Source organism: Brienomyrus brachyistius, chromosome 24 (assembly GCF_023856365.1).
Source record: "Brienomyrus brachyistius isolate T26 chromosome 24, BBRACH_0.4, whole genome shotgun sequence".
NCBI lineage: Eukaryota > Metazoa > Chordata > Actinopteri > Osteoglossiformes > Mormyridae > Brienomyrus > Brienomyrus brachyistius.
The window spans coordinates 5658703-5679944 of NC_064556.1; the positions used below are offsets into that span (position 1 = coordinate 5658703).

The 21242-nt window shown below is 44.8% G+C and overlaps 1 protein-coding gene across 4 annotated transcripts; it reads right to left on the minus strand.

Annotated features, from left to right (window-relative positions):
- Positions 1-90: 90 nt before the first annotated feature.
- cpeb4b (cytoplasmic polyadenylation element binding protein 4b) lies at positions 91-18861 on the minus strand. 4 transcript variants are annotated; one of them, XM_048994843.1, is made up of 11 exons: positions 18375-18861; positions 16527-17689; positions 13009-13102; positions 9849-9899; positions 9023-9046; positions 6592-6762; positions 5687-5776; positions 5463-5581; positions 5245-5359; positions 4644-4825; positions 91-3878 (listed from the first exon to the last, which is right to left on the minus strand). In XM_048994843.1, exons 2-11 carry the CDS (start codon positions 17631-17633, stop codon positions 3651-3653), a joined length of 2181 nt encoding a protein of 726 aa, XP_048850800.1. In that variant the 5' UTR covers positions 17634-17689; positions 18375-18861; the 3' UTR covers positions 91-3650. The 4 variants fall into 4 exon arrangements, with proteins under 4 accessions (XP_048850800.1, XP_048850802.1, XP_048850801.1 ...); XM_048994845.1 differs by having other exon boundaries at positions 18740-18838; XM_048994844.1 differs by having other exon boundaries at positions 18585-18838.
- Between the last annotated feature and the right edge of the window lie 2381 nt (positions 18862-21242).

A 21242-nucleotide genomic window follows, 5' to 3' on the forward strand; every position in this document is an offset into this window, starting at 1 on the left:
TGGGACTATTTTAAATATCTAAAAAGATAACTAAGCCCAAAGTGTGTGCGCGTGGGGGGGGGGGCGCTAGCAGGGACTCCATCTGCGCCATGTTGTCACAGTTAACTTTTATTCATTCAACATTTCACATTACAAATATTTAAAAATTATGCATACTGTTATAAATAGTTGGCTGCAAACAATTAAATAACATTAGATTTCGTTTCATTTCACCAGCACTTCTACAGACCAACCCCTAAAAATATGGACATTTGTATGACATAACTTAATTAGAAACAAAATACAAAAATACAAACTTATAAATGCAAATGACAAAATTAAGGTGATATCTTAAGTAAAAATGCTATTAATAAATAACCTTCCCATACACAGTTAAAAACTAATGAAATTTAGCTATTAAGTAACATCATTAACAAATATTTAACTTTTTTTTCCTTCTGTAAATGTGAACCATGTTGTGGTAGCACGATATAGAAATTAGTAAAAACTAGACACTTTAACATATTAAAAGCTTCACCTCAAAAATATAACACAAATCTGATCAAAATTATAAAAAATAATTACATTCCAATTAAAAATATACCAATAAACTGCTAAATACATTGATATAATTACAATGCAATCAATCACAGTAGCTTGAAATAAAATAAGCAAATGAGCACAAAAACCTAAACTTTTAAAAATAACTTCAATTATTTATATTAGTACAAATAGTTTTGATTTTTTTTTCCATTTTTACAAACACTAGCATGAAAAGGATTACAACAGTAGAAAATGACTGTGAAAAACATTAACATCTTCTTTAAATGTCTGCAATTAAAAATGGCATTAAAGAATTACATTGCAAAGGACTCTTTATCTAGAGGAGGAGAGAAAAAAAAACTTCAAAATAAAAGGTATTGCACATAACAACTTGAAGTTAACTTGCAACATTTACCACATTCAAGTTTTAAAGTGCCCTTTCTTTAAAGGCTCAGTACCCAGAAAGAAAGGTGTATGAGTGATCAAGTCTTTTCAACAGTGTCCTATAAGATTCTAAAGTCCTGCACTGTAAAATTGATTTCGAGTTCTCTACAAGTCCTGCAGAGGGGCTGTGTATGGTGAAGGCAAATAGATTAACACATTGGGAGGGGTGTGGGGGCGGATTCCTTAATAAATTAAACATTTAGAAACATGTCTGGTACACAATCACAACAATTAATTTCAGCTTATTAAGCTTATTTCTGTAATTATTTCATTTTAATCATGCATGCTAAGGATTACAATAGGAGCTAGTTGGCAGTTCAAGAATATATATTTTAAAATGCTGAAATATCTAAACACCTAACATCCATTCCTCTGATACGCGACAGCCTAACACGAACCAAATTTGCATTCTTATAGTAACTCCAGCTATTTTCAGGGAGGAGGGAAAAAACAAGACAAAACACACTTGCGTCCATCTAAAACTGACAGGTGCTGAAGATAGTTTGACATTAAATTTTGTGTAGCAACTTGTTGTTGTCATGCTCTAAGATGCACTTTTTTTTTTTTTAATTCCCCGCTTGTTCAGAAACGTCTCGTGTAAAAGATCGGAATACACTTTTGCTCTTTCCTCTGCAGAACCGAAGTCATACTGACACCAGAATACTCTCCGAGATGGAGAGACTCCTCAGCACTGAAATGTATAAAAAGCATAATAGAAAATAAAATATATTAAAACCACTCTCTCTTTTAAATGAAATTTACCATAAATGTAGATCTTTCAGTAACAAAAGTACAAAAGCTACCTTTCACAATGTGAAAAATTGAGGTATTGCAAAAAGGAGTTTTCCCCATTAGTGAAAAATGTGCCTAAAATGACTGTTGGAAAAAAAGATTTAGAAAAGTAGTGCATAATAAATGTTTACATGTGCATGACAAAATAATTTTGCTAGAAAACACTGTACCAAAAAATCAGCAGGCCATGTATAAAATAATCACTTTTTCATCTCATAAACAGCAAATTCTTCAAAAAGTGTTAAACTACTAAAGTGTTCAGCCACCGTGTCCCCGTGATGATATCACGGGAGACCCGGTGCGGCTGAACGCCATCAAGTCAACACGAGGGTAAGTTCTCACTAGTATATTAATAAGTTTTATTTCAGCGCTAAAATCCCTGACAAGTTACGTTAGCAGATCCAGATACAGTACATCTGTAAATAACCTACGACTACTGTAAGCGTTTGTTTTCGGATTATCTCCAAACAAAACGTCTCCATTTTGACCTTTGGAAATGAGTGGACCGACCTACAGAAAGACGTCTGTTTGAGGCGCTTCTGGACGTTAACTGTGCTCAATTGATTTCGAGGCCAATCTTTGGTTTGCTGGAGCCTGTCTCATCTTAGGATAAACCATAAAAAAAAAAAAAAATCAACAAAATATATTTTGACGACAATAGGAATACGTTACAGTATTAATCACGGCGCAACAACCATCTTTGGCTGGAGTTCCTTAAAGCGTCTAGATATTACCTCTGTTTCAGTCTTGGTCTGAATGAGCAACTTGCAAGCTGCAGCACACAATGCAGCAGACAGCATGCTATATACTAGCTAGACTATAAACATGCATTCGCTGCATTGACACAGGTGATACAAAAATGTGGTTAGGCTTTCGGTCGCCTCTGAGGAGAAAGATGCTCTCGTCTCGTCTCGTTCAGCGTGCCCCACTGTGTCGTGCGCTTGCTCGTACCAAATGCTCCTCCTCCGACGTGAGCACAGGCCGGGGGGGCCTTCCTCCTATAGCATTTGGCCTCTGATCCAGTTACTCTACGTTCCAGTCATTTTGTAATATCGGAAACCTCTAACGGAAATCGGGGAGAAAAGCACTGGCGAGAACCTAACTGTCGCGAATCTGTTTCCCATCAATTGCCATGTTTAGGGGAGTGGGGGGAGAGAATTACTCTGAATATACCTTTCGATATTAGCAGCTAAGCTTGAGGTATTAAGTTTTGCATGTCAAAATGGAGAGAACACAAACGGCTGTGATGAAAGCAGTTGTCAAATAATAAAGTCGTACAACGGAATTTATCTAAATGCACAGGAAGCCTGTGGGTATTATTTATAAAAAAAAAAAAAAAAAAAACAATTAAGGTGATTAAGGTGAGGACTGGGTTTTTGATGTGAAAACTGCACCCTTACAGAAATTGCACTCTCTTCTCCGTAACACAAGCTACACGTCCTTCCGGAAGCGAACTATTCCCGTCGAGCTCGAGAAGACGTACTCCGTACTGAAAGGTCAAGCTGTTGCCAATTATGCACAAGGTGGGGGTTGGGGGGGGGGGCGGGATCAATATGCAGCCCTATCAGACCATGAAACGTTTACGTTCATACTGGAAGTTCTCAACTTTGACGTTCACTAAGACATTAAAAAAAAATAAAAAATAAAATCATACACAGTCAGAGGGAAAGTGGGATTTCGTCTTTTTTTTCTTAACACGTTTGTTTGTCTTAATATTTCTTTTTAAATATATTAAATTAAAAATTAAAGATTAGATTCTAAACTTAAAAAGGAACCAGCAACAGAAAAGTGCATTTATATAGATATATATGTATATGTATATATATATAATCTATCTATGTGTGTGGTTGGGGTTGGGTTGGGGGCGTGGCAGCCGGCCGCACCGCCCCCGCCTAGTTCCAGCGGAAGGAGATGTGCCGGGGCCGGTCGCCGCCCTCCTTCACCAGCGGCTTGTGGAACTCCCGGCCGGCGCGCGAGTGGATGGCCGCCCAGCAATATTCACAGTAATACTGGAGGCAGGTGACGTTGGCGCAGAAGAAGGGTGCGAACTTGCCCCCGCAGCGCGTGCCCTGGCACTCGTCACACAGCTGGTCGTCCAAGACGTATGGCTTCACTTCCACCTGCAGGGGGCGGCGTGGGACAAGGACGGCAGTTAATAAGACTCGTCCTGTGCAGTCACAGGGGTCCGAAGCCTGTCCTGGGGGCTACGGGTGCCCAGGCAGGGAGAACGGCAAAAACGGGGCGCCGACCCATCGCAGAAAGAACACATTTATAATGTTATTTTTAAATATCTTGAGGTGCGCTTTAAGAAACATAGCGTCTGATAAACGACGGTGTCGAAACTGTTCTGCAGATAAACCACCCGCTGGTTAGTTAGTTTAGTGTAGTTTAACCCTCTGGGGTCTAGGAGTAGGAAACACACTTTCACTGACTGGGGCATGGACACACATTTCATTCAATATCATAAAATTAAAGAAAGGGTCAGGATATTTATGTCAAAGTCATACAGGAATAACATTTAGCACGAGACGTCGAACAGCACCATATGCTTGCTTTCCTGAGAATACGACCCATGTGTCCATGATCGCATGGTTGCCAGTTCAGGCCTCGGCAGAACAGTCACAGGTCCGTTGGCCCTTGAGCAAGGCCCTTAACCCCCGGCTCCAGGGGTGCTGCACGCTGCCCGCTTACCCTGCACTGTCACCCCCAAGCTACGGAGAGCAAGACGGGGTAGGGCCAAGGGAAGAATCCCAACGTACTCGTACTTGTGCAAACGGTAAATAAAGGAGTTTTCCATTTACCCATTGCACCAATCGCATAAACTGCTCGCACCTCGGTAAACGGCACTCGGCATTAGCGACAGGACACACGAGCCCCCTACTCACTCGTTTATCGATCTCGCCGTGCTGCAGCTGCACGAAGCGAGCGCTGATGGCCGCGATGTAGCTCTGCTGGTTGGAGAAGGCCACCCGGCCGGCTCCTTTCGGGTACTTCAGCTCCGGGTCGGTGTCGATGCCGGCGTAGCACACGCCCCCGTACAGCCGGTCCATGATCATGGCCAGCTCCACTGCAGACAGAGACACACGCATGGGGAGGGTCAGGGCTCGCCTGGTTGTTTTCTGGGCACTTTGGGCCACCCCCCCCCTCCTTATGGGATTCAAAAGCTAAATAAAATCACAAGCGAATGGAGTCGGAAGATCATAGCAGGCTAGAAGAACATGTCGGTTCAGCATCTCCTAAATAAAGAACATGTTTATTCAATAATTTGGTGTAGTGACTGTTTGCAGCCAACAGGGGGCCCTACACAAGTGAGTGGTGGTAAACACTGCCGCTAGAGACCCAGTGAGATGAAGCTCTTGTAATGTCCCTGTAGCACAGAGAACAGAGCCTCCCTATCAGGGCTCTGATACATTATTAAACTACAGTGGCATCGTAATTAACGATAGCTATAAATAAATAAAATAGGGCCCGCCCCGTTTGGATTACCTGCACGCAGTGGGCGAGGGACACCGCCCACAAAAATAGTCTTCCTGGGGTCAAGGGGCTGTGATCCGTCCATCACAAAGTCACTGTCGTTGAGGTTCCAGGGTCGGATCTGGACCTGCATGCGGACACAGCAGAAGTCTGCGTCGGTTCTGTTCGGGGAGGCCAGACCCGGCCTAAGCAGAGTGCAGAGTCCAGGCAGGTGAGAGAGGCGTGCTTACCGGCTTGTCCTTGATGGTGGGGCTGGACACACACAGGTAGAGCTTGCCGTCCTCCTCGATGCAAGCATCGATCAGGGCCTGGACTGAGCTCTCGTCTTGGAACAGCAGGAAAGCGTACCCTGGGGGGTAGGGTGTGGCAAGAGGAAGTGGTCAACATATGCGTGGCCGTATGTAGCGCAGCGGTTAGCAAGATGGCCACCATCACCAGGCACGCACACGCTCACCTTTAGGGGGAAAATACGACTTGCTCTCCGCTTTGTGAGGCCAGTCGACGAACAGGTGACCGAAACGTCGGAAGCTGGCGGTAATCTCATCTGAAAGAGGCAGCGCCGTCAACAGACACGTCGATAAAACATCACCGCATGCGGGCCATGCAGCATCTTTATACAGTGATCCTTCGCATTTTTCCTAGGGGGGTTCACAACAACAGCGGGTTACACCGGAATGCGTAACGGGCACCTAGCATATAAGGGCTAATAAAGCAGGTCAGATGGTGCCCAGACAGCCGCGCCTGGCAGCTACGTGGGACTGCGGCCCAAAATGGTGTCCTGCGCCGAGTGCCTGTGTGTTCGCAGCACCAAGCACTTTCAAGATCATCTATTCGCGTTCTGACTGACCTACTTTTCCCACCATTTTGTCCGTCTGCTGGTTAGAGACTGCTCTCTGAGGTGCTATGCTCTTTTCACTCCCCTAGAGGTGTGACAACGCTCCCGCCCCGGCAGGGACAGCGGAAGAAGTGGATCGATAAGCTAAATTTTACACATTCCATGTTTCTATCAGGCTCCGGTCAGGACATCTGGAACGTTCACAGACTATTAAAATGCTACAAACGCAATGAGCAAAAAAGAAAAATGGAGTAAAATGACATTTGGAAAAGGGAAAGAGTTTCCCCCCATCTTGGAGGAGGAAGATCAATGAAGAGGGGGTTCAGGGGAGCCAAACCAAGCTGCACAGGCACCCAGAACGGAATGCCAGTCATCATTGTGGACACAAATACTACAGGCAATATAGAGACGGCACTTTAATGAAGTGTAAGGTGGCGTAGGGATTCGAACCCCCAATCTTAGAGGTGGGAGGCAAGTATTTAATGTAACAGTACTTAATCCTGAGCATACACAGTTTTTTTTACCTTCATCTATGTCAGGGGGGAGGCCACCAACGAACACCTTGCGGGAATAGCGCTCGACACGCTCGCCATTCTGATGGGGGAAACAGTGGGGTGAACCCAGGCCAGGCAGGCCCTGATCTCCACGCTCGTCATCGCCGAAGCTGTCCTCCATGGGGAAAAGGGACGAATGACCTGCAGAGAGCCAGTCACATGATGCTCAGCCAGCATTGTTATTGGCTGGACATTACACTCATTCCAAATACAACATGAAATGTCTGGGAATGGCATCGCATCTGTGTCACATCTGTGTCACATCTGTGTCAGGGCGACAAAACACAAGATGGAAAAACAAAGTTTTAACTTTTCGTGTGCATGAGCATCCAAGTAACAACCACAAAAATGAAAACGCGTGAGCACAAAAAGAATTATGTGCATGTGTCATAATATTGTGCTCACTCCATCTTCTTTTTGTCCCTGCCATTGACTTCCTGACATAAGGTAGAGTTTTGACAGTTTGGGGGCTGCGTTCATGGCCATTCGGTCAGCGATTACTATTGGCTGATGGCTTCTGGTTTTCTGACTGACTGCATGCTCATCAAGAGTTAAAACTTTACTATTAAATCGTTAGTTTAATATGGCTAAACCACGGCCTTCTTTAAACCTAGCTACCAGTTGACATTCCTCTTCATGCACTAGTGATGCGTCGCTAAAGAACGAGTCGTCTCTTTCACATGAGCAATGGGAGCCGGCTCCCATTAAAAGCCTTTTTTTTTCCCTCTTTTTAATTAATACAAGACAATAAGAGCAGTCAGCTATGAGCACACCTTGCACTAACTGATGCAGCTATTCTTCACATTGAAATAAATGTTTGTTTTTTTTATTTGTTATGTGGCGCACAAGGTTCAGGTTTGATTATGAAATGTTAGAAACAGTTTGCGTTTTGGATAGTTATTTTATTTGATATGGACATGACAGTAGCATTAGAATTTAGCGATGAGCAAAATGACGATTCATGAACCAGCTGCTATATTTTCTGACCCCACAAGATGGCGCTCCCCGTTCTAAAAAAAAAAAAAAAGGCACAAAGCATGGCCCAAAGCAATTCAAGAGATTCACTTAGGGTGTTCAAAAAACACAGCAAATGGTTCATGCGATGCCATTTTTTCCATCACTAAATTCTAATGCTGCTGTCATTTGCACACAAGAACCAGACGCACTGCGTTTAGTGTTTGTAGCAAAATGGTAATTTACAATGTTTAATACACAAGTAATAGTGTGATATTTTAACATTAATGTTTTTATACCAAACAATTTAAAATAATGGTATTCTGGAAATAACGTTTTAGCATAATTACAATCGCTATATTCGGGTGAATTATAAAAGCCAGAAGTGACGCTAAATGAAGAGACATTTGGGAGCTAAAAGAGCCAGCGATTTTTGCCGAGCTGAGCCAAATGAATGATCCGACTTACTAAATTAATGAGCCGGAATTCCCATCACTATCGTCCGCAGTCTGTCATCTGAAGCAGCTTTCCGTAGTGAGCAGCCAATCACCAATCCAGGAGCCCTCATCCAATAGCATTCACAGACAAATGGCCATGACCCACCCCCCAAAACTCTCAAAACCACCTCCGTGTCAAAACAGAAATTTCACTCTAGCAGGGAACAGTCGAAGATAATCCACTTGGAACACAAGGACATGGTATCAAATCGAAAAGCAAATAAACATTCGAGAAAGAAAAAAAGGACTGTGTCAGGCGTGCACGATTTTTTTTTTCCGCACTTGCGAGTTTCATATTTGTGCTCGCAAGTGGGACATTTACTCGCGTGAAATGTTACAACTTGCAGGTTCATATTTTCCCACTTTGTGCATTGTTGGCCCTCCAGTTTCGACATGGACGCGATGCCATAATTAGGTTTCATTTCTGACATTCCTAGAGCATTAGTATGACTTGGCGCTTACAGCGAACAGAATGTACAGCTGACTGTTTATACCGTCGTGTTCAGTGAGCCATGATGACACACCTTTTGCACTCTCAATGGCTGCCAAGACACGCCTGAATGCACTTGGGGCGGTGCCTGAGGATGTCGCGAATCCCCCCCCCCCCCCCAACCCTTAGGTAATGACCCTGAGAGAGACCCCAAGCGCACCATGTAAAGTCAGGCTAATTTAAATGCCTGCACAAGAAGTATCCACCCACAAACATTCCCGTGCAAATTAAAGTAGCCGATTTTCACTTAAATTTCACTTGTATGGACATAAGCACAATTAAAAAGGACAACAACCAACAGACAAGGAGATGGGATTTATAATTACAAATTTCTCCATCTGGTCATTCAAACACACACATTCACCTGAAATCACACTTCCTATAATATGTCACTCGAACACCTTTAGAGAAAAAAAAAAACACATGCTCCCCTTTCCCGCCAACCACATTACTTCATTACCTCGCCGCCGTCCGTAATTCCTCGCTGCGTGTAAGATAAGAGAAAACAGCCCCGTGAGTGGAAGCAGCACAGAGGATAGAGAGCTTTCAACTCGCACTGGAAACATTAGCCCAGGAGCAACACCTAAAACCTTCAGGTGACAGATGTCAGAGCAGGTGGGGGGGGGACACATCAAGGTTGACGGTTCTCAATGTTCTGGTCCTGCTAGCCCATGTTCAGTCACTGCACATAGCTGGCCATATAGCTGGGGGTGGCCCCGCCTTCAGTACGTCACAGCTGCAGTGTGTCTACACGCCTCATCGGTTGCTGGGACGAGTGCCACCTGCTCTTCAGGACCACGAACCTCCCCCCAGCCCAAATCCTCGGAGTCGGGCGTGGGAGAACGCCTTCCATGGGCTCGCAGGTGATTCCAGTCCGACAGGCGCGTGACGCCATGTGCCGATGCCAGTAGATTCCGGGACACGCAGAGCGACAGCCAGCGCGTTGGGTTAAACGCTGCTAGCGAGCGACACTGGGAGTCACCTCCGGGCGTCTGCTCACATGCCGAGTGCTTACAGGGCGTTAGCAAACCTCTAACGTGGACCAGAGGCAAGGGAGTTCACTTACATGCTAAAGACACACAGTGCATGCTGGGAAATGTATTTACATACAGCTTTTCCCAAGCAGGCCAGAATGGAAGCTTCTATTAACACTAAAGCAGGAACCCACATGCACCCACTAGGAGAGCTGACACTGTAGGACTGTATAAAGATTTTGTTTGGTCCTGCTGTTCTGAATGGGCTGGGTCACCGTCGCGTGATTAGCAACGCCCTTAATTTCCACTCACCATTTATGGGCAACGGACTGTCTCCCCCTGGGTGAGTGAATCCAAGCCGACCTGAAACGAGAGAGGGGAAGCGAATTAAAAACGGGTCGTTCTGTAATTAGAGCAAACCCTTCAGCACTGTTGGCTCAGCGGGTTAGGATGCTGCGTCTGTGATCAGAAGGTCACCGGTTCAAATCCCGCAGTCAGCACAGCAATTCCACCACTGCGTCCTTGAGCGAGGCCTTTAACCCCCATTCGCCCCAGGGACTATCTGACCCCGTTTTCTCAAAAGACACGCCGCTTTCAGTAGAGGCGTCTGCTGGATAAACGCATATAAAATACATTTAAAAAGCGAGCAGATGGAGGACTGTTCAGTGTCTCCTGCAGCGAAAAGGTTTTTCTTTCTTGTTTGTTTCGATTTCTCCAAGAAAATAGTTCTTTGAAAGTGCAAATCCAGGACACTTGACTGTATTGCTGTGGTTCTTGCGGCTTTTTCCATAGACAGGCTGCATTTAGAAATTGGGGGGGCCTCCTCTTTCAGACACAGCCTAGGAGGGGAAGGGTCTGTCATATTGGGGGGGGGGGGGATTATGGGGGAAGGGGGGGGGGGGGGTGTCTAATCTTTGTCCTTGGGTCTTCACTGCCCTTCAGGGTATTTATCGGTGCATGGGGAGCTACAGACGATGGTCAACTTCACTCCAAACATTAAAAAGGTCAGGCCGACAACGCCAAGTGCCTCCCCGGACATTGTCATGGAAGCCAGACACCCTCGGCGAAGGACTTCTGATGAAGGCGATTAGGAACTGCCATAACGAGCGGATGTTTGTTTACATCATAGGTTACTAGTCTGAGGAAACACAGCTTATTACGTTGGTCCTAGGTTTAGCCTGTTAATATTTTTATAAGGCTGAACAATTGTTTGAGACATTTCATAACAAAAAATGGGTTAAGGAAAAACTCACTGCAAAAAACCCAGACCCATATAATATTAGTACACAATAATTTACAGTACAACTAACAGTAGCTATACAGTAAAAAAAAAACTAAAAAAATTATATCACACTACAATTTAAAATAGCTAACGACCTTAATTGTTGGAAGAGAAAAATATGTTTAAATAATAATAGAGGGCAGAAAATAGAACAAAACGTTAAGAGTTCTATTCAAAACCAGAGCACGGGGGAACACAGACAGACAGGCAATCTTCCATAACACACGAGAACTGCACCGTCCACCGAAAGGCCCAAGTAGCCAAATATAGGTTGAGAGAATCATTATCCTTTCTCCGCAGGCAATTGGCCTAAAGCGCAGGACAGTGCTGGTGTCAGAGTTGTCACCTTAGCCAGTGCGGACAAAACCGGGTCTCATTCCCAAATTGTACGCAGATCTGCATATAGCTTTGTTGTTATCCAGGCGGACATCAGGATCCTGTCATGCCTCATGCCACGGAGAATTCCATGTGCATGAACCGGGACTGTCACTACCCAAGCGTCAAGGGAGCGGTGACACAACTGGCCCGAGAATGACTTCTCTCTCTGCCGGGATGCCGTCCAGCACCATCTGGCTGTGGAGGCTCTGCCGGGGTGAGGTTATTAGCGAGGAGAGCACCTGTTTTAAGGGTCTTCACTCTCAACAAAAAGTTGAGTGAAGAGAATGTTTGTTTCCATGCGTCTTTCAGATGGGATCGAGACGGACGTCCAGGAATTTAATGCCCAAATCCGTAACTACACACGAGATCTCATACGGCGCAATTCCTACTGCTGGTGCCGTGTCTCACACAAGATGAGCAGCAGAATCATTAGCAGACACCATGCAAGAGGTGAAGGGAAAGCATGGTTTACGATAAATACTGCAGCACTCTCGTCCGACGTGAAGCAGAACCGAGAGGAGACACGAAAACGGCGGCTTAAGGTCACGCATATCAGTTAAAGTTAAAACGGGTTAAAGCTGCTCAGCTATCCATTAACGCGCGCCGTCAGAAATTGATGGCCGCGCCGCTCGCCGGCAACCCAGCTCCAGCTAGCTGCCTCGACCCAGCGGAACGGCGCTGCAGAGAAAAGGCAAGGGTTCAGTGGGATTTTAGGTCACTGCAGATGGGTTTCATGTTGCGTCATGCCCTGCGCCGTCGCACACCAAAAGGGCGGCTGCAAGCAGCTGCTCATGAAATTAACCTTGAGCAATTCTCCAACAGCCCCTCACAACACGCAACAGCCATTTAGACAGAGGGAAATTCATAGGCAGATTATGTGATACTACCACATTACCTGCTATAATTACGGCTTCAGTTTACTGGTCACACTATACTGAAAATAAAGATGCACTAAATGAATGTATTGCAAGACCAGTTTAATGGGCTGAAAACAATTTTGTCATTTTAAAAGGTTTCCAATTCAATTCCCTGTTCTGTACAGAAGCTTCACAAGATGAGTTTTGTAAAAAAAAAAAAAAAACAGAACAAAATTTTTGTTTCCCCATATCCCCCCCCCCCCCCCCCACACACACACACACACACACACACACACACACACACACACACACACACACACACACACACACACACACACACACACACACACACACACACACACACACACACACACACACACAGTTATAGGCTCTGTCACTGGTTCGCTTAAGTTAGGAGTAGTTGTCATAACCCACACTGTTTTGCGTTCATATGGGGCTTAAGTAGGGGTTCTGTTGACACCCCACCTGTGTCTTCTGTGAAGCCACATACCACGGAAGGCCTTATCAGAGTCTACAGCAGCCACACGCAAAAATTATCAAGCTGCAGGGCTCGAAAATCCGTTTGCATATTGCCGCCACGAATAAGCTGGTCACTACTGCCGTTACCAACCTGCTGGATCATTCCGCCAAAATAATAATAATAAATAAATAAAAAACTATTTCCCATCATGTGGACGTATTCAACTGTCACATAAACGGAGAAAAAGCTGACAGCTTACTGTATGTCTAAAATTATAGAAACCCTGAATGGAATTCTGTATTTAAAAAAAAAAATAAAAAATCCGGTGTAGCTATACATATTAACAAGTAGAACAAATGGGTCACTTCGAACAAGCTCAGCAATCTCCATGAAAAACGACGAAAATAAGTCTGAAATTGGTGACACACCAATGCTTCGTCAAAGAGGAGGCGTCGCTAGTGGCGAGAATCATACCTTTGAGGGAATCCTGCTCTGCCCTCATGATGTCGATCAGCGAGTTCTCCAGGGAGTGCATGTTGAAGCCGTCGAATGACCTGGCACGGTCCGGCTGAAAGAGAAAATTTTATTTATTTATTTATTTTTTATCATGATGATGATGCTCCTTCTCTCAGAGACGCCCAAACACAACACGGGCAGCCTGACTAACCTGAGCTCCCACTCTTATCGGGCCAATGCCAACGCAAAACCAATTTCGAAAACAGCAGCAGAGCAGATCAGTCCAGTAAAATGCACCAAGTTTACAGTCTTCACTGTAAGCTATACTCCTAAAAATCTGAACAGAATCAGCTGATCCTGCAGCCTGGGTGTGTTTTCACCCTGCAATCAGATGTCAGATGTTATGCTTTGGTAAACTAAATGCTATGAATCCATTACCGAAACATTTTTCTTCCCAGTTTCTTCCTAGTATAACACAGAACTACACAATATTGTCGTTAAAACAATCATTAAGTTACACAGGATGTAAACCATGAAAGATTCCATCAACTGTCAATTCTATTCCATGTTTTTCTACATAAAACGCTGAGCTGTGACACTAGACAAAACTATAACCTAACATTGACTGTACAGCGTCTGAAGTTAATTTTATTTATTTTTTTTTAAACGTACAACAATGTGAGTAATTCAGCTGACCAAAAAAGGTGTGAACACACTTGCCGATTATGGTTTCTCTCTTTCCTGAGCTGACACAGCATCCTGGACTCAAAGTTCTGTGTTATAAATAGTTAAGATCTTACGTGCTTAACCAAATACAACAAGCACGGTAAACCCTGTCCCGTGCATCATCTTTAAAGGGATACGAATAAAAAAAAATAATAAATACTTCCAGGACAATTTTTCTATAACCAAAATCTAAAACTGCCTCAAGAGACAGATGCAACACAAAATTACTGCACTGATCCATCCGAGTGACTACACAGACATAAACTGGAGAACTTGAGAGGAGAGAAATTAAACTCAACATGAAGCAAGGCTGATGTTTTATAACAAAGCACCCGGACTTGCCTCAATATGAGAAGCACCACATCCACGCCAAAATGGCATACAAGACACCTGTATTGTGGGTGTCATAAAATATAAATGAACACTGTACTATTACATGGGCCCAGTTTGCCTTTTCATTGTACCTCATTACAGATCTCTGCCTGTGCTAAGATGATCCCAATGAGATGCAGTATAAGGATGGCGTGTTTGAGTTAAGACGATGTCAAGGCTAAACTAATAAGAAATAACAGGCAGGAGGTCTGAAGTCTGACGTGGCGTTTCCAGGCGACGTATTTCGAAGTCTCCCGCAGGCCATTAATTCGGCCTTTCTAAGGACATTTCCAGCAGGAGTTACAGGGCCGTGTGGGTGAACAGGCACCACTTCAGCCATGTTCTTCCGCTTCGTCACGACGTTCTGGCTGCGTGCCGTCTCAAATGACACATGGCGGTATAAGAAAGGGGTGGGGGCTCAGGGTATTCAGCGATCTGCTTTCAAAACGTCGTACGGGCTGCGGATACGCTTGTCACTCTGATGACACCGCTTGCAATTCGCCCTTCGCTGCGCAGTGTCGCGCAGACAGTGAAGAGCACTTGCCAGAAAAGCCCAAAAATGCAACGTTAGAGCCGTCAGTGCCAAGATAAGGACCTGTAGGCAAACTCAGCTGGAATTACAATTTGAATTTAATTAAAATTCTCTCTTTTAGGTCTAACCTGTTTTAAAGGAACCACAGCAGAATCATGGAACATACAGCCGGGTGAACTAAACGATTAATGACAGGGAAAGGCAATGATATTAGGTCATTTTCTTCTTGACAATAAATCCATACTTAAGCAGGTATCCAATCGCCCTTCGAAATTAAACAACCGCAGCGTTTTGGTACTTCTTCACCATTCATTTTATCATCAGAATTCATGACCTTTAGTGCCACTTTTTCACTTCAAAAACAAAATTTCAAGTTGTTAGGACTGGGGGAAAAAAGCCGACTTGGATATATTATTATTATTCAAAACAAATATACTCTATACTAGCCAACCAGTTGCTTTTGAATGGTCAGAAGAAAACACTGGTTTGGCTTTGATGACAGACACTGGACTTGAAATTAAAAGCGTCTCTCTTTGTTTAATTTTGTTGCAAAGAAAACGAAACACTTCGGGCATTATGCCTCACACAGCGAAATCCAACTTTTGCACAGTCTTCATGCTGAGAATAACCTAGTAACTCAGACCAACACGTGGCTTTAGCAACAGCTACGGAGCATGTGATTCACAGATATGTCGGCTATTTTCCTGCTCTTGCAGATTCAGTTCCACGCTGAAAGAGGTCAACTGACTGACCAGAAACAAAGCCAGGGCAAAAAAAAATAAATAAAAAAGCAGGCAATCAGGCCAGCTCATGTGTAACAGGAACAACTGCTTCCATCTTTTAAACCAGTGGACTGCATCTGCCTAAATGCAGGCCGGCACATACTAAAGCCCTAAAGGATCGTGAAAAACCCGTTAACAGGATCAACAGGACAGGCACCACCACACAAAAAAATGCTGCAGCAGTTAATTTTAGTATTCCCTAATTACCTAGCTGCAATCATTCAGCATTCATTCCTTGTCTAAGCCATTATACATCCAAGGCACAGATTTCAGTCTAGCTTTGAGAGCAAAAAAAAATGCAAAAATCAAATAAATGTACTTAAGAACAAGTAGGTTCCTAATGCTGGCCAATTCGATATTTTCTCTTCCACTCGGTCAACATTAGCGATACCCAGATTACGCTCGAGAAAAATGCGCCGTACATGCACACACGCCATAGCGACTAAGATGGCTTCACATGCTACAACACACAGTCAACATCCAACCCCTTCCATATGCAAACCAAAGCCGGCGATTTCTGTTGTCATAGCATCACAGTTGTAGAACGACAACGTCACACTGCAAAACAGCAGATGAAGAAAGCTCACCTATAAAAAAGAGGCCTTTTTCATTGCTGCATTTCTCATGAAATGTGTTTTACAAAAGGCGATACAATCCTAAATGCACATACTGTTTTGTCCAAGCCAAGCCTACTAATTAGCCATAGAGCAACCTCTACAAAATGTATATTTTATTTTATTTTTTTTAATATATATATATATATATATATATATATATATATATATATATATATATATATATATATATATATATATATATATATATAAAAATTTAATTGGCAGAAGTTCTACTTTTAGCTCGCTTGTCATAATTACTTAAATCAGCAAGGCATAGCAAACAGAATCACGGTGGCAGAAGCACATTACTCACGGAGCCCTGTGGCATTTAGAGCAAACAGCTTTGATCCATCATCACGCATCAGTCAAATGAGGCCACAAGACAGCATTAATAATCCGATTAGATCTGGCCAAATACTTTGGAGCCCAACACAAAAAAAAAATGCATATATATTTACACGTATATTTGTCATTTGCTTGTTTTAATGTCCGGTTGTGGGTCCTCACCTGAAATGGGAATATATTGTCGCTCCGGTTCATATTCTCCTCCATCCAGGACTTGGGGTTGAAACCAGGGCTGCTACGCGAGTACTTCTGCGACTGCGCGTGGTTGTTGGGGAAGGTCTTCTTCAGCGGGGAGATTGAGTTGAGGGGCGTCATACCTCCATTGAGGGCCCTACGATAATCCCGGCCCTGAGAGCCACCCCAGCCCCCATATCCGCCCCCGGGGCTCCAAGAAGTGGTAGAGGGTGATGGTGAGGGGCTTTGGTAACTTCCCCAAGGTGATGGGGGCTTATTCAGATTATTCGAGAGGTGGGGTAACTGGCTAAAAGTAGCATTCCGGTGGGAGAACGCAGGAGGGTGGGGGCTAGCCGGGGATCTTCGATGCTGTTGGTGTTGGTTGTGGGGGTGCTGGAAATGCGGGTGGGGGGGGTGATGCTGTGGGAGGGGTCCGATCTGGGGAGAAAAGTTGCCCCCAAAACCCGGGCTGACGTGGTGTGAGAAATTCTGGAACAACAAGGGCCCGTTGCTGGCGGAGGCAGCCGGGTTGAAGAAGCTCACGTCTTCGTTTATGATCGTCGAAGGGTTCGGGGGGATCGCGGCCGACCAGTTGTTGAAGCCAGTCAAGGAGGAAGATGTGGTGGACTGGGCGACCGTCCCCAGGACCGAGGTTTCCTGGTAATCGAAGCTCGTGAGGACGGGCGATTCCATGCGCATCTTCCCCTTCCCATTGCTGCCCTCTGTCGTGCCGTTCTCGCCCTTGCTCTCCTCCGACGCAGTCTTTTCCAACTCAGGTATGATGCCGGTCTCCTGGTGGCCCGGAGACAGTTGCTTTTCTTGCGTTTCCTGCATTTCCTGTTGCTGCTGTTGGACTTTGGGTTTCTCTGACACAAGCATCTCGTCTTGCATGTTGCCATGGGCAGCCGCTGCAGTGAAGAGCCACGGCGACCCACCGTTACTGCCATTCCCGGCAGAGTTATTTATAAAAGCTGGACCCGGGGAGGCATTCTGGTGGTGGTGTGGAGGCTGCAGATGCGCGTGACTTCTTACAGGAAAAGCCGACTTGTTACCGGAGTTGCTCTGCACCAGGACTCCAAAGCCGTAATCCCCCATTTATGTTGCCCAATAAAAATTCGCCGACAAATATTATACTCGGTTCGCTTTATTTCCTTTAAAAATAAGAGAGACAAACCACAAAAACGTCAGAGGGTTATTCACAACGAAATGACAAAACGAGTAGTGATGATTTATTTCTGTGGCTCATTAATAATAACAATGCATGGGTTTGGAACTTAACACCACGTAAAGGTATAACCCTGGACGTCACGACACTATGACCGACTAACTAGATAACATCGGGAAAATGAAAGGTGCTACCCACATATCACCTTCTAGACTGGAAAATGGTTATTCTTACACTGTAAACGCTAACACACATAAGTCTTATCGTCTAAACCAACTAGCTACTAACAATGTTACGGGGGGGGGGAATGCTACGTCGACCTCAAATATATTTTCGACAGCTGGCTACTTTGCATGCTAACTGCTAACCCCACCATTAGCTACCAGTCTAACGCCAGTTTAATTATGCCTTTGCGTATCATGATATCATACATGTAACTAATCACGGACGTATGTATAACAGAAACGTATTAAAGGTTTTAATTTCCTTCCTTTTCCCTGCTACTGCAAACACTTCCAGACTGCCGGTGACGTCTTCTGTTTGCTCTGGATTATGGCCAGTTCGTCCTTTTTTCGGACGCAATTACATTAAACCATAAACGAGGCCGCTTTCAAAGGGTTATTTTAAAACTGGCCCGTCGCCCTCTTTATGAACGAAATGACTCCTGTCACCTTTTTATTTTTTAATCCCCCGACTCCAATGCGACGGCTCCGCAGAGACGCGTCCCTGTTTCCACCGCAGCAGATCGTGTTGCGCCCGGCCAGACCCCGAAGCCGATCGGCGCACGGTTTGCGTTACAGGCGGCGAGATGCGTTTTTCCTCCCCGACGTGCCCTGCCTGCTCAATGACACGGCGTCTTTTCGACGAGCGAGCCTGCTAACCTTATTTATTTATCAAACCGAATTTACGTCATCGGCAGCTAGGCTGGTCCCTTGGATTCCCTAAATAAAGCCAGTCAACTTGCACGTCGCTTTCAGTCGGCGTTTGCTGGTATATGCTCGACTCTAAATGTCATTGTCAATAGTGTCTAAATTACTCGAATTTCCTTCGTTTTCTGGTTGTTGCCGTTTCCTCCTCTTTTTTTTTGTCCTTTACTGCGCTTCTTCGCCGCCGTCCTCTTCCCCTCAGAGCCGGTCGAAGTTAAATGACAGCTAGACCAGTCGCGAGATACTTCCGGTTAGACTCCCCGCCCCTCATCCTAAGCCCTCCCACAATTGGCTGAGGCTTCCATGGTCCCGCCGACACGAAGGCACTCGGCGGTAACTCATTGGTCAAAAGACAGAAGGCCGCACCCATTTTACCCCTCATTCAGCGTCAATGCACAATGATGTCTCCACCCCTAAATGTTAGTTTTCTGAGGCATTTCGCCGTTCCTCTCAATTTCTCTCTGGCACAGAAGGCAAGAATGAGGGAATCCCAGGGATAAGCTGGATGAGATAGGCTTTCCCCGGACAATGGTTGCGGCCCTTTCACAAAATGTTGTGCACTAAAGTCCTTTATAATAAGAAATGATTCATCTGCTTGATATACACATTTGTAACCACAAATTTAGCTATTTATAAGCAATGGAACCTATTACTGTAGTCACGATGCCAGTTATTCTAAATGTAACACACTTAGTTAGCCTTCAGACAAGTATATTGAATTTTTTGATTATTTTCTGTTTTGGCAACACGAAGAGACAGCTATGACTTCAATCTGTTACTCTGCACTGTTATCTGCTGCCAGAATGAATGTTCCAAGTAAGGAACTTGAGATGCAAATGTCCTCATCAGCTTCCTGAAATTCTTCCTGCTTACAAAACGCCTGTGTGTTCCTCCATTCGCCATGTGTGTTGTAGTCCAGGGCAGGTTTCACTTCAGGCCCTCTTTGTTGGCTTAAGCAAGCTACTTGTCCGGACTTGTTCAGGAAGTGCAGAGACCATCCTCTATAAATCAACAGGGGCCATTGATAGGGATTGCATGGAAATACAGTAGTATGTGCTATTTCCAGACATTAATCAAATATATCTGAATAACAGTACAACACAGGATCTGTGAGGTGAACACTATAACCATTAACCATATGCATCAGCAGTTAGTCAAACCGGTGTCTCTAAATTGGCCTTAATGTGGATACATGTGTGTGTGTGCCCTGTTATGGACTGGCATCCCCTCTAGGCTGTACCCCTGCCTTGTGCCCTGTGATGGACCGGCATCCCCTCCAGGCTGTACCCCTGCTTAGTGCCCTGTTATGGACCGGCATCCCCTCCAGGCTGTACCCCTGCCTTGTACCCTGTGATGGACTGGCATCCTGACCAGGCTGTACCCCTGCCTTGTGCCCTGTGATGGACTGGCATCCTGCCCAGGCTGTACCCCTGCCTTGTGCCCTGTGAAGGACTGGCATCCCCTCCAGGCTGTACCCCTGCCTTGTGCTCTGTGAAGGACTGGCATCCCCTCCAGGCTGTACCCCCGCCTTGTGTCCTGTGACGGATCAGCATCCTGTCCAGGGAGTCCCCTACTTTGTGTCCTGCGTTGACTGGGTTCCTCTCCATTTCCTGAAATCATTAACTTCCATACATACCAACATATATGAGTAAAATATTATGTACAATGATGAGAGCAGTCCAGTTAAGCTGCTATTTCCTTGTGGCCACGGTACATTACCTACTAGAATACACATTTCATAACGTAGAATGTGAGCGACTTCTCATTCAGTCTTCCAGTTTAATATCACAACAGGGCAGACAAGCACATGAATAAACCATGAAATCCATTTAAAAATTAACAGCTCTACCTAAGGCATAATTATGGTTCAATATCTCCTGGAGAGAAGAGGATGAATTGCAACTCAGCCACTTTGTGTTGTATAATACCACGGTATGGACTGACATAAAATATTTAAGTTGTGTAAATTCATCAAACAAAGTGATTCAGGACACGTAACCGGAGGGCCAGCGTCTCATCTAAAATAGCGTATACAGCTACTGCAAGGCACATGCTCCGAATTTGGGTCTCCATGTGCTTTAAGTGAAAAAAAATAGGATTATGAACTCTCCCTATATGCTGTAGATCTCTGCTTTTTACTGTGATCTTCGTCAGAGCCGTTGCCGCGATATAAATACACACAACAATAAATCGCCAAGTAATCTTCATAACCCTGCCGGATACTGGCCCTGAATTCAAGGCGGCCATTTTCAAATAAAAACTCCTCTTTAAGCATTAACTCCCTACAATGCTTCTCCTTGGAAATGCAATGGAACATTTGCCTCTGCAGTCTTCCCAAAGACCGAGCCAGAGGTCGCTGTGAATTCTTATTTCCCTATTTGTCCCGTTCTTCCCTCCAGGGCTGGAACAGTAATTAACCCATGAAGCCTTTATGGACGAATTTCGCTCCGTTTATAAGCCGGCCCATGGCCTGAGAGCGTTAGGTGAATTCTGAGTACCCGGCATGACTGCTAGCAAGGCCAAGATCTCTGCATGAATTAAACAAGCAGACGCGCTACAGCGGCCCATCTTGCCATTCGTCTGAGGCCTAATCATCCCCCAGACCCACGAAAG

Bases quoted from the DNA above. Each gene is read 5' to 3' on its own strand.
- cpeb4b (XM_048994843.1), bottom strand. From the start codon at position 17,633: ATGGGGGATTACGGCTTTGGAGTCCTGGTGCAGAGCAACTCCGGTAAC. The intron at 9,047-9,848 runs GTGAGTGGAAAT...TCTTACACGCAG, and splicing joins CAGTCCGTTGCCCATAAATG to CGAGGAATTACGGACGGCGG. The intron at 6,763-9,022 runs GTAATGAAGTAA...GGCTCTCTGCAG, and splicing joins GAATTACGGACGGCGGCGAG to GTCATTCGTCCCTTTTCCCC.